We start from the raw sequence: 22256 nt of genomic DNA, 5'->3' as shown, positions 1-22256 counted from the left end.
CCCACGTAGGCCTGGGGAGAACATGCAAACTCCACATAGGTGGACCGACCTGGATTTGGACTTAGGACCCCAGAGCTGTGTGGCCGACGTGCTAACCACCCGCACCACCAAGCCACCAATTAGTTCTGGGATTGAGAGTTAAATCTCCTGTTCAGACCTCTCTGTGGGTTTTCATGTTCTTGCATGCCTTACATAAGGTTTCTCTAACATCCCACAAATTTGCATGGTAGGACACTCTAAATTGCCCCTAGCTATGAGTTTAAGCGTAACTGGTTGTCCTTTTTCCCCTTGTGCCCTGCGATTGGCTGGCCTCCAATACAGGGTGACCCTCTCCTGATGCTCGAAGTCAGCTGGGATAGGCTCCAGCACCCCCCGCGACCTTTGTGAGGACAAGCAGTATGGAAAATGAATGAGTAAATGTATGAATTGGCTATCTGGCATGGGATATTTTTGTCTGATTCTGTATATTTTTCCTGTTAATTTGGTGGCATTTTTGGGCTTGAATTTCTTGTTAACTCATGTTTCAAGGCCATTGATGGCAGTATACATCTTATTCATTTTGACTAGGATAGGTATGAACAAATGCTGTTGTTGTGCATTTCCTTGTAATTATTCTAAAAAAATAAATTTGAATGACATAAACAAGTGTTTGTGAGTGTTGTAAAATGCGCCTTGTGCTTTCCTTTTGGCACTATTAGAACACCCTTAGTGTTCAATTGCTGTAAAAGTGAGTTGGATTGTTGTTTATCTTTGTGTCCAGAAATTGTCTGGCAACTAGTTCAGGGTGTACTTTAATACCCCTCGCTTAAAATTAGATGAGATAGCTTTCTAGCTCATGCACAACCAGACTGAACAAATGTACTATGGAAAATCAGTGGAAGTGTGGTGTACACTTCCAAAGATAGCCGTTTGACTCATAACTGCCTGAAAGGTTCCCCTTTTCAAACAGTTGAATAATGTGGAAATGTACACAATTCTACTATTTTGGTTTACCCCACAATTATTTAGCATATTGCTTGCTACTCATGCCACATAGAGTTTCAGAATATCTGTATCTAACATTTCAAGGTTGTTTTTACCCATGTAGTCAGTAATTAAAATAATCTGAAAGTCATTCTAGGTGACACGGTGAAAAGTCGTCACATTTCTGACGTAAAAGGTTAAATCCCTGTGGAGTTATCATGTTCTCCCAGGCCTGCATGGGTTTTTTTCCGGTTAACAAGCTTTCCCCTCACATCCCAAAAACACGGATTGTAGGCTGGTTGAACATACTAATTTGTCCTGAGATGTGAGCATATGCATGAATGGTTGTTTGTAATGTTGTGCCCTGAAACTGCCTGCCAACCCTTGATCTCACAAATGGAAGGTGGACGTGTTAACAACTACTCCATCGGACCACTTAAGACTAATCTCTCAACTGAATTTGTAATTTACGACCTTGAGTTCGACATGTCAAGTTTTGAGCAATGAGCTAAAGGAGAGGCACATTCTTTGTCTAGTGTTGAAACTGAGAACTGCGTCACAATGTAGGATCAACTCAAGCTTTTTTTCTGAGGCAATGTTTAACAGATTTTCATAATTTACTGCTGGCCCCTGAAAACGAAGCTGCAGATGGACAGCCACAATGTAAAATATGCAAGTACCATTCCAGCAATGTGCCAAATAAACCTTTTACTTTGTATTGATGCTGTAATTATTGTTGGCTACATCTGTATGCATCTTTGATGAAATTAATTGAGGTCATGAATCAGATGTCTGCAAACATGTCAGTTTTAATCATGAAAATAAGACGTCAACGGATAACAATATTTAAAAAAATTAGGAAATATAGTACGCTTCTCTAAAACAGTTATGGGTGGCAGGGGTGCTTGAGCCTATCCCAGCTAAATATAGGCACCAGGACACCCTGAATTGGTGGCCATCCAATCGCAGGACACAAGTGGTGTCCTGCAAGTGCAATCAGTGGATTGCAGTCAGGTGCTTCTTTTTTTCTGCAGAAATCTCATTGGTTAAAGTGAACTTTGCTGGATCGGTTGCAACCAAAACCTGCACCCACAGTGGCCCCCGGGGACCGGTTTGCACACCCCTGCGCTAACCACTCGTGCCGCCGGGCTTCCCTCAACAACAATTATTCATTCCTAATTCTATACATCAGAAAGACAACTGGAAAGATCTACATTTCATATTTTGAATATTTTAGACCAGTTATTGTGAGGATCACTTAAGACCTGTCTAAATTGGGCCGCTCTGTGCGCTCGCTCTTAAAGAAATCTCGGGCACCAGGAAAGCTGGGTTTTACGAGCAGCCCTTGAATGTAGCATGATCAGCTTCCAGTCAAAGCAGGCCGACCCAGCCTTCCTCTCCTCCGCAGCCCAGCAGCATCACCGAACCACCCACACAGCTCCATCCACACGGCCGAACTAAGGACGGTAAGCCATCTCGACATTTACACATTTTCCATCCCGCGGTGTTATTCCGAAACAGGCGAAGAAGTGCCGCTTCATTTTTTTTTTTTACAACATCACGTCGGTCATTTGTAACGCGCGTGCGAAACGGTGTCACTTTGGGGGAAGAATCTTACTGGGGGGTCTACAGTATTTGTTTTAAGGAGGCCGCGGTGTGATTTGTGTAGGCAACATTATGGATGATGACGTCGTCCATTTCACTGGCTGGGCGAACGAACGATCACGCGCCACTGGAATAATATTATTAACCACGAATTCCACGGCGTCTTTTTAAAACAGGCGCACATGTTGCATTGTCGACGTGGTGTCTTGCAATGATGTCATACCGTTCCTGCAAAAGGGCTACGCTGCACGAGTCGCTATCGTTTTCATCTCATCTCATTTTCTGAATCGCCGGGGGTGCTGGAGCCTACCCCAGCTGACTTCACGCCAGAAGCGAGGGACACCCTGAATCGGTGGCCAGCCAATCGGAGGGCACAAGGAGACAATCATTCACGCTCACACTCAAACCAAGGGGCCATTTAGAGCGTCCAATCAGCCTATCATGCATGTCTTTGGAATGTGGGTGGAAACCGGAGTACCTGGAGAAAACCCACACAGGCACAGGCAGAACATGCAAACTACATGCCAGGGGTTGTGAACCTTTTTGACAGAGAGAGCCATAAACAATTCATATTTTCTACTGTTATTTCTTGAGAGCCATTCTCAGAATTGAAAAGTAAAAATACTTGAAAATGTGTGATTTTTTTTGTCATTTCACCAATTTTATATTACCAAAAGTCTCTGAATTCTTTTGACAACATTGTTATGTTGTTGCTAATAAATCACTATCAATAATATGCATTCATAAGAGTAATGAAAAACAAAATTATGATTAAAGTGGTGGTTGAGGTAGTGTCAACGCCACAGTTATTTAATGCTCCTAATAGTGCGTTTGGGACTCAGCTCTCTCACCAGAGATTTCCATGTTTTACCTCACAGGTTAGTGGAGAGCCATATGCATCCATGAAAAGAGCCACATATGGCTCCGGAGCCATAGTTGCCCTACCCCTGCGCCCACCACTCAGCTGCTAGTCGGGTATCGTTTTAGGTCAATAAATTTGGGTGACCTAATTTACAGTCAAAAGAAGTAACATCTTCTGAGCTGAATATCACATTTTAATCATGATGAGTCTCTGGCCCTGCCCATGCTATACATCGTTATTTATCAATGACTAATTTGTGATGTAATGTGGCTTAAACCTCACTCTCCAAATGAGCCTGAAATTATGCAACAGTCTAGACAAAAGTTCCCTAAATAGAAATATGTATTGATGATGTTTTAATCTGGTCTCCTACTCGGTGTTGTAGTCAATCAAATGTGTCAACGGGACAAATTTAACCCTTTTATGCTTGAATTGACTTTTTTATTGTTTTGCATTCAATTATCTAGATGTCAAATCAATTTTGTCTGGGACAAGGTGAAAATTAAAAAAAACAACTTTTGTTTATTTTCCCAGTCAAAATGGACGGTAAATGTTCATTCGCCCTCTCTCAGTAAAAATAGATTGGACGTCTATTGCCGTCGAAGGCACGGAAAGATGAGCATTCACGGTCAGTCCTCTCAGTTTAAAAGATGTTGTTTCCCATCAATGGTATGCATTGAGTTAAACACTATGGAGAAAAATGCTACTTGGGGCCGAAGCACAGGGTATTTCTGTTTTTTTTCCATTTTAATTGAGATAATATAGCTTTTAATAACACTTTATTAATACCTAATATTTTTATAACTATATCAAAATACTTTAAAAAATATATAATCATTAGTAATTAAAAATATAATAGTAATTGCATTTTTTTAAATGACCAAAAACAGTCACCCTTAGTGTACATTTCACAATTAAGTTTGTATTACTAGAAATTTATAATTCATTTATGCGCTGTTTGTTTTTATCCTTTTATTAATTAATTGTTGTTTTATACAGAATGTGTTGCTTGTGAATAAATGGTTGAAAATACAAAGTTAATCCCATTTAATCTGAAAAAGAAATAAAATATCAAGATTCAAACTATGTAGATGATAGTACATCAATGCACAGTGACATCATTAGAATGACATAGATTACATTATATATCATTTTATTGTTTCATTCTCTCACACAATGAGAATTGACAACCGAGTTGATAAGGAATCAGAATGCCTAAATTCTTGTCAATTTCCATACTCAATGTCAAACTAACCACATGAGTCTGTGGAGTATTTTACTCTTTGTTATTCATACGAAATTCAGCTAGAGCAGCATTTACAAATCAGCTATACATCACAGAAATACATCTTGAAAGAAATGTACATTTTACAACATCTTGGTTTCATAAATCGCTTTGAGTTAAGTCCTAAGCGGCAGCCGAGGGTGAAAGGGTTCAATGGATATGTGCAAGGAAGATGTCATCCTGCTTTCCCGGTTTTACCAAATTCGGAACTTGGATACAGTAATTTTTCAACAAAAAACTGCCATAAAAAGGGACTCTACTCAGTTTCATATGGAATTTGGAAAAGTTTTCTTCTCTAGTCGAATCCAAACTGCATAGAGATATTTCATAAAATGAGAAGAGATAAGTTTGAAGTTTAGGGTTGCTTGGTTTTGTTTTGGCTTTACCTCCTGTTGTCCTGTCTGAGTGATTGCCCACTGTGTTCAGCTGTCGTTTCTCCAGGTCTTTCAAATTGTCTCGTAAACCCACGTCAGTCTATTTAAATCCCACTGATTATGTCATTTGTCGGATCGTCTGCTTTTGTTGGTCTACGGCTCTACGCGATGTTTCCACATTACCTCGATCCATTGCCTCGTTCCCTGTGACACCTCTTGTAAGGTTTTTTTTTATGTGATTTGATTTCTAAGTCTTTGTTATTTGGCATACGATTGATTAATTTGGCATAAGATTGATTGATTTGGCTACAGTGAGTAATAGTTGCAAGTTAATGGGGTGGACATCTCCCTTCTTGCTAGTGAACCATGTTATTGTTATTACCCTTTTGCGCATTAGCAGTGAATGAATGGATCTTTTTGAATTACCATTTAATAATAATCATTCATTCATCTTCCATACCGCCCATGGTCAAAAAGGTTGCTGGACCCAAACCCAGCTGACTTCGGACGAAAGGCAGACTTCATCCTAGACTGGTTGCCAGTCAGTCGTAGGACAGAGAAACAAATGACCATCCGGACTCACAATAATACCGCCACCAATGGGAATTAAGCCCAAAGTCACACCCCTAGGCGGCCCCATTTATTATTGTATTTGTTTATCCATATATTCATGCTTTAATTCATGAACACCACTTATCCTTGTCAGAGTCCTGGAGCCTTTCCCAGCTGATTTCGAGTGAAAAGCGGAATACACCCCAAGTCTCCAGTAGGGCACACATAGAAACCATTTGCTCTCACAATCACACTACCACCGAGTGGCAATCGAACCTACGCTGCTCGTACCCAAGTCAGCCGAAAAAAATACTGCGAATGAATGTGTTCCTTTGCCTGTCCCAGTCAACATGGGTTGGGCGTTGAGCATTGTCAATGACAGCCAATGACTTAAATGAAAGCTAAAATCATAATTTGTTCAATAAAGTGTTGAACCCGTTTCTTTTCAGTTTTCTTCTATTGTAATTGTATAGAGAATATATAATGGCTTTTGTCTGTTTATAGTTTTTTTTTAACTTCAAAATCTACCTGGCAAAGTTTAAACATTTCTACCAAATACTACATTTATATATCATATATTTACAAATCATTGCCCCCTCCCCCCATCTTAATTTAATCCTTCTGTTTGTTTGTATTTTACACGTTCAGTATTTTATTTTTAACCCACTTTTTATATATAGTAAATACAGGTTTATGAGTCAGTTCTCTATCATGAGATGTTTTCTGAAATGCTGAAGAAATATTTCTGATACTCGTCTATATGTCAGCGTGCCACATTGTGGAGTCACATAGAGGTCACTGAGCCGTGGAGGATTTACAAATATACATAGCGGAGAACAGGTGACATTTTGGCCTGTAAGTCTCTAGTTGGGGATTATGTGGGCAGTGGATGCACTCTTTCCAGATGACGGAGGCTGCAAAACACTTCTCATCATGCTCCAGAAGCAAGAATGTGTAGGCTTCTTTAGCGTGTGATTTATTCCTTTATACACCTCCACACTGTCAAACATCACACATTTTTTGTGATGTCGAAAGTGTTTTTTCTGCTCCACTCCAGTTGAGAGGCTTACTGAATGCAGAATACAGATTTTGTTGTACTGGTTTTCCCAATGAGGAACGCGGGGGTGCTGGAGCCTATCCCAGATGAGCGGAAGACAAGGTACCGTATTTTCTTGCATATAACCCACCCTCGCCTATAAGCAGCACCCTTAAAATTGCATTCGAATCGTTGAATTTTACAATTTCTCGCGTACAAGCCGACCCCTGATTCATAATTTTCACCTCCATATTCATGGTTTTAATAGGGAGTCCAATGTGTTACTTTGAAGGCAAAATCTTAAGAAATATCATTGCATGTTTCTGAGATACTGTATGAATTGAGGAGAGATTATTGGGGTCAATATCATAAGGAAGTTAGTAATTCACCCAGTTATGGTTGTTTTCTTACGGCAAAACAGAAAATAACCAACAAATAGTAAATGTTAATTTGCCGATATCGACTGGTGAAAAGGGGTATATCAATGCTGTAATTCTTGTGGGCATATAAGCATACCCTTAATTCAGTCATTTTTTTTGTTACAAATACGGTTTATATGAGAGAAAATATGGTATACCCTGAACTTGTTTCCAGGCAATCGCGGTGCTCATAAAGGAAAAATAACTTTTCACACTCACACCTGTGGATAAATTGGAGTATGGCAGGCATGGGAGAGAACATGCAAACAGCACATACATAGCCCAATAATAAACAATTAATGTCAGGATTGTGAGGTTCACTTGCTAACCAACTAACCACATATTGCATAGCTTACACATGTGCTTTCAACTCTTGATTTGATTTAAACTTGCTTAAAAAAATGATCACAATTCCTTGAAATGCCTTTTCATTTACCGTATTTTCACGACTATACGGCGCATCGCATTTTAAGCCGCAGTGTCAGTAACGAGTGCTATTTCTGTATTTGACACAGACAAACGTCGGATCGTTTTTAAAGACGCAGCCAGGCATGGCAAAACATACACTGACTTAAACATACACTCTACATCCACACACTAAAACACGTTTTTAAAAAGGCAACGGGAGCAAAACTGAGTTTGGTTGTACTCTATTTAGCCATTTTACAAAGTACTCGCGTCATCATCACCCACAAATCCATCAAAGTCCTCATTTTCTGTGTCCGAATTGAACAATTGTCCAAATTAGTCATTGAAAACGCCGGGGTCCCTCTCCTCGTTCTCAGAGTCACGTCATGTGCCATGTGGCTCCACAGAGATGATGCCGCCTTTGGCAAAAGCTCGCACAACCGTCCAAGCAGACACATTCGCCCAGGCGGCCACAATCCATTCGAAAATCGTAGCGTAACCAGCCCGGCGCTGCCTTCCACTCTTCGTGAAGCTGTGGATTATGATGTAGACACTCAAAAATAAATGTAATCTAACCTTTCACTGAATCTAATTCGAATTTAGTTATACATTTTTATACCTTTCTTCTCCCAGGTTGGCTCGATTTGCCCCGCCTCCACCCTGTCTTTCATCGGCAACCTATCGAGAGTTGTTTGCTTTTGCCTTCCTTTCAAAATATGCTGAAAATGATGCAGACAAATGTCCTCACAATAGGATAACTTGTTAACGAGGAATAGTATACCCCTATCTAATTTCAATTTTTTCATTAAACCTCGTAGTCCCACCCTCGTCATCTTTGGGGTGTTGGCAGGAGGCGCGAGCACCTGATAGGCAACAGTGCAACATCCACATACTTGTGACAAATCCGTCTCCAAATCCCCGTTCCAATACCTTGAATATGTTGTCTAGTGATGTTGTGTTTTCTTCCTTGAGAAAAATGCTTTTTCACCTTGGTTTGCCCAAACCTCAGGATTTTGGAGATTAAGTCCAAGGGTCAATTAAGTTTGAAAAACAAAGAGCGTTATTTTCATACGCTGACTAAACCTAGGTGAAGTGGAATTTTGGACCAGGTATCAGACAAGTTTTCCTAAATTTACATCCTTATTCCATTTGTTTGAACTGCTAGTCCTTGATCTGATGGGAGGAGAAACTGCTCAGTGCAAGGTTGACTCACACTTTGCATAAGGAAGTCTAACAGACCTATTGTTACGGATTGCAGAACTGGTGAGGATCTCAAAGCAGATAGCAGGGAAGCACTGAGTGGTTATATGACAGGTTTATTTAAACACATGGTTTGTCTTGGAACAGATGCAGCTGTGGCTGCTACAGCCCTCTGAAGTCGTACCATTTAATCAGGCAAACTTGAATCAGGTGAGACTGAGAGAGGGTCTAACACCTATAGGAAGAGTGGTCTCAAATTTTGACCTATTTATAAAACATCTTGTCGAAATTAGTATTTTCCCTGGAATTTGTTAGATATTAGCATTGTATGCGACCCGTTGGAGTGAGTGTTTCGCGCATCGGCCTCACAGCTCTGGGGTCCTGGACGCAAATCCAGGTCATGTCCATCTTTGTGGAGTTTGCATGTTCTCCCCGGGTCTGTGTGGGTTTCCTCCAGGTACTGTGGTTCCCTCCCACATTCCAAAAACATGCATGGTAGGCTAAAATCTAAATTGCCCCTAGGTATGGGTGTGAGTCTGCATGGTTGTCCGTCTCCTTGTGCCCTGCGATTGGCTGGCGACCGATTCGGGGTGTTCCCCGCCTCTGACCCGGAGACAGCTGGGATAAATGAGGATAAAGCGGTTCAGAAAATGAGATGAGATTAGCATTGTAATTTAGATCGATCGGTATTGAATTTGTAAAAAAATGCCTTATCTGATTCTTCTGTGATTGGCTGGCCACCAATTCAGGGTGCCCATTGGTTGGGATAGGCTCCAACAACCCGCACGACCCTTGTGAGGATAAGTGTTATGGAAAATGCTGATGGTTCTGACTTGAGAAAATACATTAAGGAGTTTGCCCCCTTCTCTTTCATTATCTGGGTTGTTTTTTCACCTAATGAAATCAGTTTCTTCTTGGCTATCTGGCAGGCATCCCATTCTGTCTGCCCGTTTACTGTGTCCATTGTACCTAATCTCTTTGACGTATTGGAAATGTAAAGGCATCACTTTTCTCTGTACCTGTGACATGTGCAATTTATTTCTCGTACAGGATGTGCCTGTGTTTTTTCATGTTTGTTAAGACAAGAATCGTCCACCCGTTAAAAATTTAATTAGCAGCTGCGCAAACCAAGATTATTAGTGTGCTTCATAGAACAATCCACAAATTGGGCCACACACTGTTCATTAAACATCGAAATGAACAATTGCTGGTTAGTGTTACACAGATTACTATTGAACAATATTTCTCTCTACGATTAGTTTAATTAAGGATTCTTGAAATCAAGTGTGTGCGATAAAATATGTTATTTTTAGTGGAAGGAGCAAGATCTAAATATAGTTCTTGTTAGAAGTGAATGTCTACATGTGATACTATGTGCTGGTACTTAATTCCTCTACTGGGTGATGCTGCTTGCAGACTGTCATGCAGCATAAGCCTTCCCTCCCTCTTGCAGAAATGCTGCAATGCGTCTCCCTCCACTAAGACTGGGTCAGTATAACTCATCTTACATAGACAGTCACATCAGTGTCGCCATGGCAACAGCCAATGAGGCTAGTAAAGCCGGTGATAGTTCCAGTAATTTGTGTGTGTGAGTAGAGAATATGTTTAATGGACTGGGACGAACAAAATGGGGGAAATGAGAGAAAAAGGTGGTTAAAGGTGAGAGGTTTCCCATATTTTATCAGGGGTACTTGCGATGACATATGTTGCAGAATTTATACAGGAGTATGAAGTATCTTATATGTCCATTTGTTTTTCAGTTTTATTTCAAACCTTCCAATTTAGCAGTTTTTCCTGAAACTTAATATTTCCTGAAACTTATTATTTTTATATTGTGTTTTCAGTGTGTATGCGTGTGTGTGTGAGGAAGCTTTTTAATTTTATTTTCTTGATAATAAATGGCCACTTGATGGTGCGATGGCCCCTCCAGGGCTACAATGGGTCTTGCTCTTTGTTCCAACCGATCCAGCACAGTGAGCTAATCTGTTACAATAGGAAGCACCTGACTGCAATCCACTGGATGCACTTCTAATAGAGTAACAGATTGATGAAAAAGGTGTCCTCTTGATGGGTTGGAAATATAACCTTCACCCACTGTGACCTTTGTAGAATGGTTTGCCCATCATTGGTCTTGGGCATGGGTCGGGAACCTTTCTAGACGGAGAACTTAAAACAATGCATACTTTTAAATTTAATTCCTTGTGAGCCACACCCCGAATTTAAAAGTAAAAATAAATGTGTGCATTTTTTTTATTTCAACACTTTAAAAGTTCAATACCTATCTAAATTATTTTAATGACATTGTTATGCTATTTTTCACAAATGAGTATCTGCAGCGCGCACATGGGAAAATGATGACTAAAACTGTGCTATATTTTGAGATACTGTCGCAAACAGAGATATGCCAAAGAGCACAGATTGACCGATATAGCGGAGCTTGAGGTAGTGTCACGAACATTGTGGGTGCTCGGACGTTTGGTCGCTGGTATTTTGGTCGCCGGTCTTTTGGTCCCTTTTGGTCGCCGGTCAAAAGGTGACAGAGCTCATAGGCCCGGGGAGAACATGCAAACTCGATGTAGGTGAGCCGACCTGAAATCAAACCCAGGACCCCAGAACTGTGAGGCTGACGCGCTAACCTTTCAGCTGCCGATCCGCCTCCACCACAATCCTTTTTTTGAACAAACACATTCTCATGACGATTGTAAGTGTGGTGCCGAAAGTGTCAGCTAACATAGATGTCTTGATATTTAATTTACCGCATTTTCTTGACTATTATTAACACTCTTTTAGATTTTTTTTATTAATACTCAAGTGCGACTTAAATGTTTTTTGTTCTCTGACCACAGCCTCTTATATTGTCTTTTTTTTGCTATATTTATCAGAAAACCTGCTTTGTTAACCTGCATATTTAGCCTGTTTTTCTCAATTTTCCTGTTGTTAGGGTTAGGACCAAAAATCTGAATACTCTCTTGGCTCTTTTGATGGGTGCATGTGGCTCTCCACTACCCTGTGAGATAATATATGGAAACCACTGATGAGAGAGCTGAGATACTACGTCTGGAGTCGCTTTAATCTTCATTTTTTTGCACTAGACTCTTCTGGAATGCACACTCATTTATAAGCAGCCGTGTAACAATGTTGTCAAAAGTAGTCAGAGACTTTTTCTATTTTAAAATTGGTGACTAAAAAAAGGCACCCATTTACATGTATTTTGACTTTTAAATTTGAAATATGGCTCTAAGAACTAACATTACAAAATATGATTTTTTTTCAGAGTCAATTTCAAGAAAAAAGGGGAAAATAATATTTTTTAGCTGATGATGGCCTTGCTTTCAATGCGATATGTGCCCTCGGGGCAGATGGGGCCAACTTCTGGTACTTACAAAATATCATGCTTACACTTACTACCCACGTTCAGACTTACTGTCAATTTATAGTCTTCAATTATTCCACCGAGTATGGTCTGGGAATGTGGAAAGAAACTGGACTACCTGGTAAAACATTCTCATTTTCATTAACTTTTCAAAACACCATGTACTTGAAGACATACTTGAGGGTCAGAGTACGATTTTGAGATCATGATCACAATCTCTTGCCATCATTTGTATTTACTTTAAATTACCGGTGCTGTGCTCACCCGTTTAAGACTTCTTTCTTACACCGTGTTGTGACTTTACACGTTTTGTGTGTTTTTGTTAGGCCAGCAGATTCTGCATTATCAGAGTGACATCCTTGAGACAGTGGTGTTGGTCAACCCATCATTAGAGGCTGTTTCTTTAGAGGTGAGAAATCCCTTGACATGCATCCAACCAAATCAAAAACCATGAGCAAAACTGATAAGAAATTAACAATGTATCCAGTGAACTATTAAGAAAAAAAACGAAAGTCTAAAATTACACTCAGCGGTCCCCAACATTTTTCTTACCGTGGATCGGTGAAGCTCTTGCTATTTTCTTTTGTACGGGCTAACGGGAGGGGCGACAACTTAAGACAAAATTGTGTAGGGGTGGGGTCGATGAACGGACAAGACCCACGACGGCAGGGAAAAAAAACAAGTCCCGAACATAATAGCAATTATTTATTATAAGTATTGTAACAACATTTCTCATTTCAAGTAGGAGGGCAAGATTGAAAATGTTAATATATTTTACTCTGGGCTATATTTTACTAGGTAGCTAACGGACCGGTATCGGTCCACTGATCTAGGGTCGTGATGTGAAGCATGTAAAAGTGATTGCAGGCTTTCATTCCAATTCATAAAGAGGACACATTTTCACCAATCTTGTGTCCTACGAGTGCAATCATTGGATTGCAGTCAGGTGTTTCTTGTTTTCTGCAGAAATCGCATTGGTTAAAGTGTCTTTGCTGGATCGGTAGTAACAAAAACTTGCACCCACAGCGGCCCTCGAGGATCGGCTTGCCCACCTTTGGATTAGATACTGGAACGGTCAATCAAGGCCTTGGCTCTATTAACTGAATTCTATCTCACCACTGCCTCGGGACATTTTATGTATTCCATCTTTGCATTTCATATACGTTAATGGGAAATGCTTATGCACTCTATCCAGATCCGTTCTTTGCTCACTGACTTGGCTGGAAATAAACTACTGATACTGAGTGGACAGAGCTCTGACGAGGGAGGTGACATCCTTCTCCAAGGTGAAGCCTTCACGTGTCAGCATTACTTTAATATTGTTTCTAACACTCAAGTAAGTGCAATATAGTGCTTTTTTCCTGAAGTCACAGAGTTTTGGTTGACTGTTTCTTTTGCCTCAACGTCCATGTGTTTTAGGTGGTGTCAGTACTTTCCACGGCCTCTTCAGAGAAACCATTAAAGCTAACTGTTTCCTGTCAAGGAGACGGGGGCTGGAGTTTCTCGGGCAAAAGCCAGGAGCTTTTTCCAAAGATTCTGGAATACCATTTGAACCCTGAACCGCACCTTCCTAAAATGGAAGGAGTGACAGAGTTTACAGAATATGTCTCAGACACATTAAACGTGCTCTCACCCTTTGACCTTTTAGAACCCCCGACTTCAGGAGGATTTCTGAAATTGTCAAAGCCTTGCTGCTACATATTTCCTGGAGGAAGAGGGGACTCCGCTTTATTTGCTGTCAATGGTTTCAACATCCTGGTGGACGGTGGATCTGAACGAAAGTCATGCTTCTGGAAACTGGTTCGCCACCTAGACAGAATTGACTCTGTTCTGCTTACGCATATTGGGGTAGACAACCTTCCAGGCATCAATGGTTTGTTTCAGAGAAAGATTGCAGAGCAGGAGGAAGAGGGCAACCAAGGATCTGGTTCAGGCAGCAGCGGGGAGTCGACAAAAAACCTAATATCCCCTGAGCTTGGGATCGTATTTATGAACGTCCCTGAGAAGCTTCGAATCCCAGAGTCCACCCTAAAAGTGAAACGAAGCATTGAGGAAGCGTCTCTTACACTACAGTACCTTAAAGAGCTAGGTATCACACCTGAACCACTTCTTAGGCCAGTAAGTAACACTGTTGAACCCATCACACTCTTTCATAAACTTGGAGTGGGAAAATTAGACATGTATGTGCTAAACCCAGTCAAGGAGAGCAAAGAGATGCAGTTTTTTATGCAAAAATGGGCTGGAAACAGCAAAGCGAAGACCGGTATTCTGATGTCTAATGGAAAAGAAGGAGAAATATCTGTTCCCTATTTGACATCAGTTACTGCTCTTATTGTTTGGATTCCTCACAAGCCCACAGAAAAGATAGTTAGGGTGCTCTTTCCTGGAAATGCACCACAGAATAAAATCTTTGAGGGCCTTGAGAAACTGAAACACCTGGACTTTCTGCGATATCCAGTAGCAACCCAAAAAGACTTATCATCTGGTGTACCACTGCCCATAATCAAACAGACAAAAATAAAAACTAGAACTGACAGCAATGAAAGTCTGAAGGCTTCACCGAAACCAAACTACAAAACACCCAAAAGGGAAGAAATTGGACAGGAAGAAGAGCCCAAGAGTGAAACTACTAAAGAGAATAAAGTGGAAAAGAAAGAAGAGAAAAAAATAAAATCTCAAAGTTTGAAGGCCACCAAACAACAGAAAAATACCGCAGTTGCCCCCGTGACAACTAAGTCAGAGAAGAAAATATCGAAGGAGAATAGTAGCAAAATGGAAAAAGTGTTCCGAATGGATGAAAAGCAAGATAAGGAAAAAAAAGACATCAAGAAAGACAAAGTAAAAAGAGATGAAAATATAAGAAAAGAGGAGAAGAAGGAAAACAAGGACCTCAAAAAGAAGGACACAAGTAAGCCAGAATTGAGAAAAATGACCAAACCTGACCTAAAACCACTGACTCCTGAAGTAAGAAAAACATTGCACAAAGTCAAGAGTCAGACTAAAACAAAGACAGAAATGAATAAAGTTGTTAAGGAGCAAGCCAAAGGTAAAAAGCACGTGGCTGAGAGCTTCCATGACGAGGTTGCAGCAGCAGCCCTTGCAGACAGATCTATCATGTCTTCCCCCGAGGACCTTACGGAGGACTTTGAGGCTCTGAAAAGAGATGAGTTGCCAAAACCCATGAGTGAGACCACACAGATATCTGAGTTGCCAGTTCATAAAGACAGTAACGTTTCAATGTCAGTTTCTCCCGATAACAAAATTCCATCATTTGCTACTCGTGCGGACATCACTTTGGCCACATTGCCAGAGAAAACAAATGAGATCGAAACAGATAGGAAAATATCAGAACAAATTGGATCTCCTCAAAGTAAAGATTCAACAAGTGGTATTCACCAGCAATATCAAGCACAGACAATTGTGGATTATGACAAGTATTCTTCAAAGGAAGGCCTAAAAGACATGTCAAAGAAGAGTGATAGCTCCGAGGAGGAGGATGAAGTAATAGAAAAAGCTGAGTTAGAAGGTACGGAAGATGCTTCATTGATCAAGTATAAAACACAGGATATAAAGAAAGAAAGCCCTGCAAAAGAATTGGAAAACAAATCAACTGTACCACTGGCCTCATCCACAATGGCACTGTCTGGACTAGTCGGATCGGCCTCCGAGCAATTCTCTTATATCCAAGATGAAACCATCCCTGGTTACACAGAAACTGAACAGACCATCTCCGATGAGGAGATGCATGATGATACAGACGAGAGAACAACACAGTTACAATATAATCTAGGATCGTGTGACCTCCCAGTCCTCAATATCCCTAAAACAATTGACTCAATGCACGATTTGGCAAAGATGAAGAGCTCTGCTGTTCCTGGTCTTGTGGATGTCAAACCTAAAGCCTACATGGCGGGTCAACCGTTTGAGCCGACATCTTACCCTACTGTCATTGCGGCTCCTCTTGCCGAAGAAGAACACATATCCTCTGCCACATCCATAACAGAATATGACAAAATGTCATCATTTGCCACATCAGTTGCTGAAGACCAGTCTATTGCATCTGTAACGGCACCTCAAACTGAAGAGGTTGGAAGGAACTCCCTCCTTGATATCATCAACAATGTACCCGCACGTGCAGAGTGTATCCAAGGAAAGGACTATCTTCATTCCGCAGGTACCATTTCACCTACCTCTTCTTTGGAAGATGACAAATGCTTTAAATCACCTTCCTCCGATGAGTACCACCACAACATGATGGAAATGGAGAGTGAGGACAAGGCCATTGCAGCTCATGAAGAAGAAGATGATGATGAAGATGAGGATGAAGATCAGACTCCAAATCTTGACATCCCTCTGGGTAAACTCCAAGAGGGCTATGAACATGCAGCCTCCATAATGCTGAATGAGAAAGAAAACTTGCCTTCTCCCATTAGTGTTTCTCTTCCCGCTCTCTCTCAAAACTGTCCTACGAAGGCTGCCAGTGAAAAACAATCTCCCTTCAGTATAGGTGTAATTGGAATCAGCAGTGGAATCCAACCCACATCACCACCTCCAGTTTCCACCACAGAATTTGAGTCCCATTTCAGACAAGATAGTGATGAAAGATGTCCAAGTCCAGATGACAGCACCATGAGACTAGCATCACCAACACAGTCAGTACCTACAAGCAGGGCCTACTCTCCAGCAGAGGAGAAGATCTCAAAGACAGAAGATGAAGCAATCTATTTGAAGAGCGAAAAAGCTGAAAAATCAGTCACTATTTCGGATAATGCATCAGTCATTGCACCCTCGGGTGACAAAACTACGTTGGAGGCATCAGAGGAATCTGAAGAAGACAGCGTGGATGAAGATGACTACTACCTCAAAAAGGATCTTCAGCCAGCTGTTAAGGCTAAACTCATGGAGGCAAAAGAAGGATGCTTCCTGGATGATGACTTAACAACTGAGCCAAAGACTTCTGCGACAAGGACTGACCTTGAGAGCTTAGTAAAATACAGTGTAGATGAGAAAACCAAACCTGAAATCATTTCTTCAGATGGACATGAAGCAGATAAACTCACAACTGGGTTTGGGTCAAAATTCTCACCAACATATCCAAGCAACACAGAAAGCTCTCCCAAAAGTGCTCAAAACACCAATATCTCTTACGGGGGTCCCGAGAAAAGTGTTCAATTTAGTGCGTGCAATTTCCCAGATAAGGAGACAAAAGAGAAAGCCGTCTATATAAGACAAGACACTCCTTATGTACATGGTAAAACATTCTCTTACAGTGATATTTATGACAGTAAACCGGGTTCCATGGAATCAGATACATTTCAACAAAGCTCCATAGACAAGGTAGAGAAAGACATTTCAAGGGATGAAATGGGTCTGTCACCATATACTGACACAACAGGGGACAAGACATCAGGGGATAAAGTTCCCTATGGACAAGAACCTTCAACTCAATTTTGGAGTGACTCAAAAAACACTTCAGCTTATTCTACAGTGGTCAAGGAGGCCAAAGAATCTAAACCATTTGAATACACAGGGAGTGAACTAACTTTAGCAGGCGATAGACCTGAAGGATCGTCGTCTTTGGCAAAGGATTCTTCCTTTTCAATGCAATATGACCAACCCTCAAAACTTTCGTCAAAGATAGAGTTAAATAATGCCAAATTGACTAGCTCTGAAAACAATGATCCGGGTACATGTTTTAATATTGATAAACTGACAGCTAGGGATGAAGAAGACTATGATGATGAATTTGTCGGTGAAGATGATGAAGATGAAGGCGATGAGGATGATGAAGATGAAGGCGATGAGGATGATGATAATAGTTCTGTGGATTCAGACATGGCAAAAGGTGCCAAAGAAAACTCTGAAATGGACGTAAAAAGTCCTTGTAGTAAAATGTTTACGTCAAATAAGCCTGAATTTATGGTTTCCATGGGTGGATACGGCTTTAATAGTCAGGGGAAGCCAATTGTGAACGAGAACCTACCCAGTCCAAAGGTAGCAGATGAAGACATGGCTGAATCAGTATTTTTGAAGGGTAAATCTAGTGGGGGGTCATCAGGTTTTACCGGCTATGTCTCAGGCTTAAAGCTGGATGAGGAGGAATTTAAGAAAGCCCATTCACCAAGCCAGACCACAGACAAAGGTAAAGAGGATATTAGTTTGGAGTTGTCACAGAAATGTTTTTACAAGAATGAAGAGGCCGATAAAGATTTTGAGAAACCTCGATCGCCAGACCACCAAACCAAGAAATCACCGGACACAACCTTTCAGTACACATGCAATGCTGCCCCTGGGTACTCCTCTTCCTCTGCCTATAGCTACTCCTCTTCTACGTCAGGCTCGTTCTCAACCAGTCGTCAGCTTGGAGAAGATTTGGAGACACCTGCCTCCGCCGAGCCTCTATTTGAGTACTCCTCATTCAAAGAAGAACACTCTCCGGTCATAGATTCTCCTTTCCCCTCTCTAACTGGCACCAAAGATGATTATCTTGAAGCGTCTGAGAAACAGACCATTGTTACAGACACAGTTGAGTCCATCTCCAGCTTAGCACACTTTTCTCCTTTACATTATCCAACCATTTCTGCTGAAGATAAAAAGGAACCAACATCTCTCAGCGGTTTTATGGATCGACAACCTCGATCAGATTGCTTCTATAAGCCAGAGTGGTCGGAGGTATCAAGTTTGGACACTGCAAAAAGCTTAGGAGACTCACTAACCACACACTCTAAACAAACTGCGTTTGCACTCGATAAAGAGGTAGCCAGTGCTGCTTTGTTTGGTGTCACTTCTTCACCACGTCCTGTTACTGAAGGAAAACATTACTTTGAGGAGAGCGACAGCAGTGAAGAAGAAGAAGAAGAAGAAGAAGAAGAAGAGGAAGAAGAAGAACAAGAAGGTCATTATGAGCAGGAAAAGTCTTCAGTAACACCATACAGCGGTCTCACAGGTTCCTTGACATTTTCTGACAAGCCAGTTCCTTCAGCTGTAGGTCAAAGAACAACTAATGTGCTCCCTGATGTCCTTGGAAGCTACATGTCCTCATCACTTCAAGCCACAAAGCCTGAGCCAACCAAAGAAACAGTAGAGGTCAGCGCAAGCTCACCACTCCTTGCCGGAGCTACAGCTAGAGATGTGGTTATAGATGGAGCTAGAAAAGAGTCCAGAGAGGGTGCTGGAGGCTACAAGAGCTCCTATGAATGGGAAATGCCCAAGTCCCAAATGGGGAGGATGCCTGGTGACTCGCCTCCCCATTATCGTCACGATGAGGAATTTGAAGAGGAGTGTGAAATGGAACCGGAACACCCGATACGGCCACTTTCTCTGTCATCGACCAGTCAGCCATTTCGCTCCCCTTTTTATGCTGATGAGTGCAGCCAACAAGACGATGTTGACGATGATGATGAAGATGATGACGAAGACAGTGATCAGGATCTTGCTGGCAAAGTATCCAAAGAAGCTGCCTCTTCATATGTGAGCCACGGTTTTCCGGGAAATTCATCCAGGCAAAGTAAAAGTGACCTTTCACCTTCCTTTATCAACCCATCCATGCGGCAGCTATGTAGTGACGAAGATGATGAAGAGCAGGGCCATCAAAGTGAACATTCACAGGAGGGCGATGAACACGACATGTCGGTAAAGAGAAGAGCTCACAAGCAGCCAGATAATCATCAGTCCTTCAGCAGCTCTATTAATCAAGCCAGTGCTGTGTCAGCAGGGTTGGGTCTCGCAACAGAGGACACTCCGCCCACTTCCATAAGTGAGTCTCTCGCTTCACAGTCTGACTCTGAAGTGCCCCTGGGCACAGAAGAGTTCCCCTCAGTCACTGTTGGAGGCATCGTCGATTCAGATGAGGACGAAGACTATATGCCTATTGACAAAATATCCGCCACAGGGAGTCGTCAGCCTGCCTCCTGGAAGGGCCGCGATCCAGTTCCCTCACCTCAAAAGGACCCCAAGCCACATCCTCCATGTCCCGATGTCTGTATGGTGGACCCTGACTCTTTTGGCAGATCCTCAATCAAGAAAGACCCTAAGGCAAAAGTCTTGAAGAAAACCGGGAAAAACAAATCGGCATCCCCAGCCAGGCGTAAGAGGTCACCCTTGCCCGTCAAACTGACATCATCTCCTCGTAGTCTGACGTTAAAAAAGAAGGAGGCTGACAAGAGTTCACGGATCTCTCGGCTGTCAGATGGACAAGGCTCAAAAGATGATGATCTCTCAAGATCAAGCTACAATCCTGGCAAAGTGCTAACCAGTAACGGCAAAGGCAGTTTGGGTAAGCTAATTGATACCAATGCTATTGAAAAGTGAACATTTTCATTAAATCTTTAAGTTTTGGTGTTTTTTTCCGACCAGGTTCTCAAAAGGCTGGTTCTATAGCTCCTATTTATGTTGACATGGCCTACATCCCTAACCACTGCAGCGCCAAGAATGTAGATCAAGAATTTTTCAAACGTATTCGCTCTGCATACTATGTGGTAAGTGGGAATGATCCTGGAAGTGGTGAACCAAGCCGAACAGTTCTGGATGCTCTTCTGGATGGCAAAGCTCAGTGGGGGTCAAATCTTCAGGTAAACGTTCACTAATCACATCAAAGCTGTGACCCAAAGTAATATTCATTGATTCATTTTCCATTGTGATTTTGGTGTCAAGTGTCGCAGGGGTGTTGGACCCTCAGACAGGTTTAGCCAGTAGGTGGGGGACACTCTGAATCAGTTGGCAGCCAATTCATGTGCACACTCTTAATTAGGAACAATTTTGAATGATCAGTCAGCCTACCATTAATGTTTTAGGGATGTGAGAGGAAACCCACACAGGCACGGCGAGAATATCTGCTCAATATGGATGTGAACACTCCTGAGTGGTTTAGACCAGGGGTGGGCAAACCGGTCCTCGAGGGCCTCTGTAAGTGCAGGTTTGTGTTTCAACTGATCCCGCACAAACACTATAACCAATTAGATTTCTGTAGAAAACAAGAAGCACCTGACTGCAATCCATTGATTGTACTTGTAGGACACCAGATTGGTGAGAACGTGTCCTCTCTTTGGGTTGGATTGAAAACCTGCAGTCACCAGAGCCCTTTGTGGAATAGTTTGCCCATCCCCGGTTTAGACTCAACCAACAGGCTTTATTCAATTCCCTTTAACTGGGAGGCTTTACCAAACGGGATAAGAAACTGGTTTTCACAGTGGAATAAAGCCTGTTGGTTGAGTCCAAACCATTCATCAGTGTTCACTCCTATATGTAAAAATCTCCACCAAATGCCTACCCTTTTAAACCAAACCTTAGTTTGGTTTAAAACCAGGTTCACCAGGTGAACGTTATCCCTGTATGTTTGTAGCTTTTTTTTAGGCTCACCACAAATACCTCAGACCTGTAATGTACTTTGCGATGAAACTTTGACCACCTTTTGGGTGGATAGGAAAATGTTCCAGTACATTGAGCTCAGTTCTGATTGGTCTTTCAAGTTCCATAATACATTCAAAGTGTTTTGTGTTGGCATGCAAATCTACCACACGTATGTCGCATTGTAACTGAGGACATCATCCACTATGACCTCAAGTTAAAGGTGCTAAGACCATGTCAAAAACGACTGCACTAATAAAACTTAGCATGCAAATTTGGCAATTAAATCTTACAGTGTATTCTACAATTTGATACTTATTCCCCAAAAAGAAATGCATCAATGAATGTCAATTTTTATCTGTAATTCAGGTTGTGACAGCACAAACCAGCCCATTGTAAGTGTAACATCATTTGTTTAAGATAGATAGACAGACAGATTAATTAGGATATTCATTAATCTTCCGTACGGCACATCCTTGTAAGGTTTGAAAGGATGGCATAGCCTATCCCAGCTGACTTGGGCCGCAAAGCAGACTATACCCTAGACTGGTAGCCATTCAGCCGTTGGGCACACAGAGAAAGACGACCCTTCACAGTCACAATCATACCGCCACTAGCGGGAATTGATAGTCATACCGAAGTCAGAGGAGTGTACTACTACACCATCAGCAGGCTAATTAGGATATAATTTCAGATTTCTATCATTCTGGTCACATTTGTGTATAAAATATAGTCTGCTCTTATTTTAAACTCACTTTCTGTCGTATTTTATAGTATACAGTAATCCCTCAGTTATCGCAGTTAATTCAGACCAGACATGGCCGTGATAAATGA

General features: G+C 41.6%; 1 protein-coding gene across 2 annotated transcripts in view; it reads left to right on the top strand.

The window, feature by feature from the left end:
• map1aa (microtubule-associated protein 1Aa) overlaps window positions 1–22256 on the top strand; it is a 31557-nt gene that overhangs the window by 6000 nt on the left and 3301 nt on the right. Inside the window, exons 1-5 of one of the 2 annotated variants that reach the window (XM_077713279.1) lie at window positions 2375–2429; window positions 12404–12486; window positions 13273–13413; window positions 13497–20352; window positions 20433–20647. In XM_077713279.1, coding sequence (XP_077569405.1) covers window positions 13653–20352; window positions 20433–20647 — 6915 coding nt within the window. In that variant the 5' untranslated portion in view covers window positions 2375–2429; window positions 12404–12486; window positions 13273–13413; window positions 13497–13652. Of the gene's footprint in view, window positions 1–2374; window positions 2430–12403; window positions 12487–13272; window positions 13414–13496; window positions 20353–20432; window positions 20648–22256 lie in introns of those variants that run through there. The other variant, XM_077713278.1, reaches the window with a different exon arrangement.

This window comes from Stigmatopora nigra, chromosome 3 (assembly GCF_051989575.1).
Source record: "Stigmatopora nigra isolate UIUO_SnigA chromosome 3, RoL_Snig_1.1, whole genome shotgun sequence".
Classification (NCBI taxonomy): domain Eukaryota; kingdom Metazoa; phylum Chordata; class Actinopteri; order Syngnathiformes; family Syngnathidae; genus Stigmatopora; species Stigmatopora nigra.
This window is presented reverse-complemented; position numbering and strand designations above follow the sequence as displayed.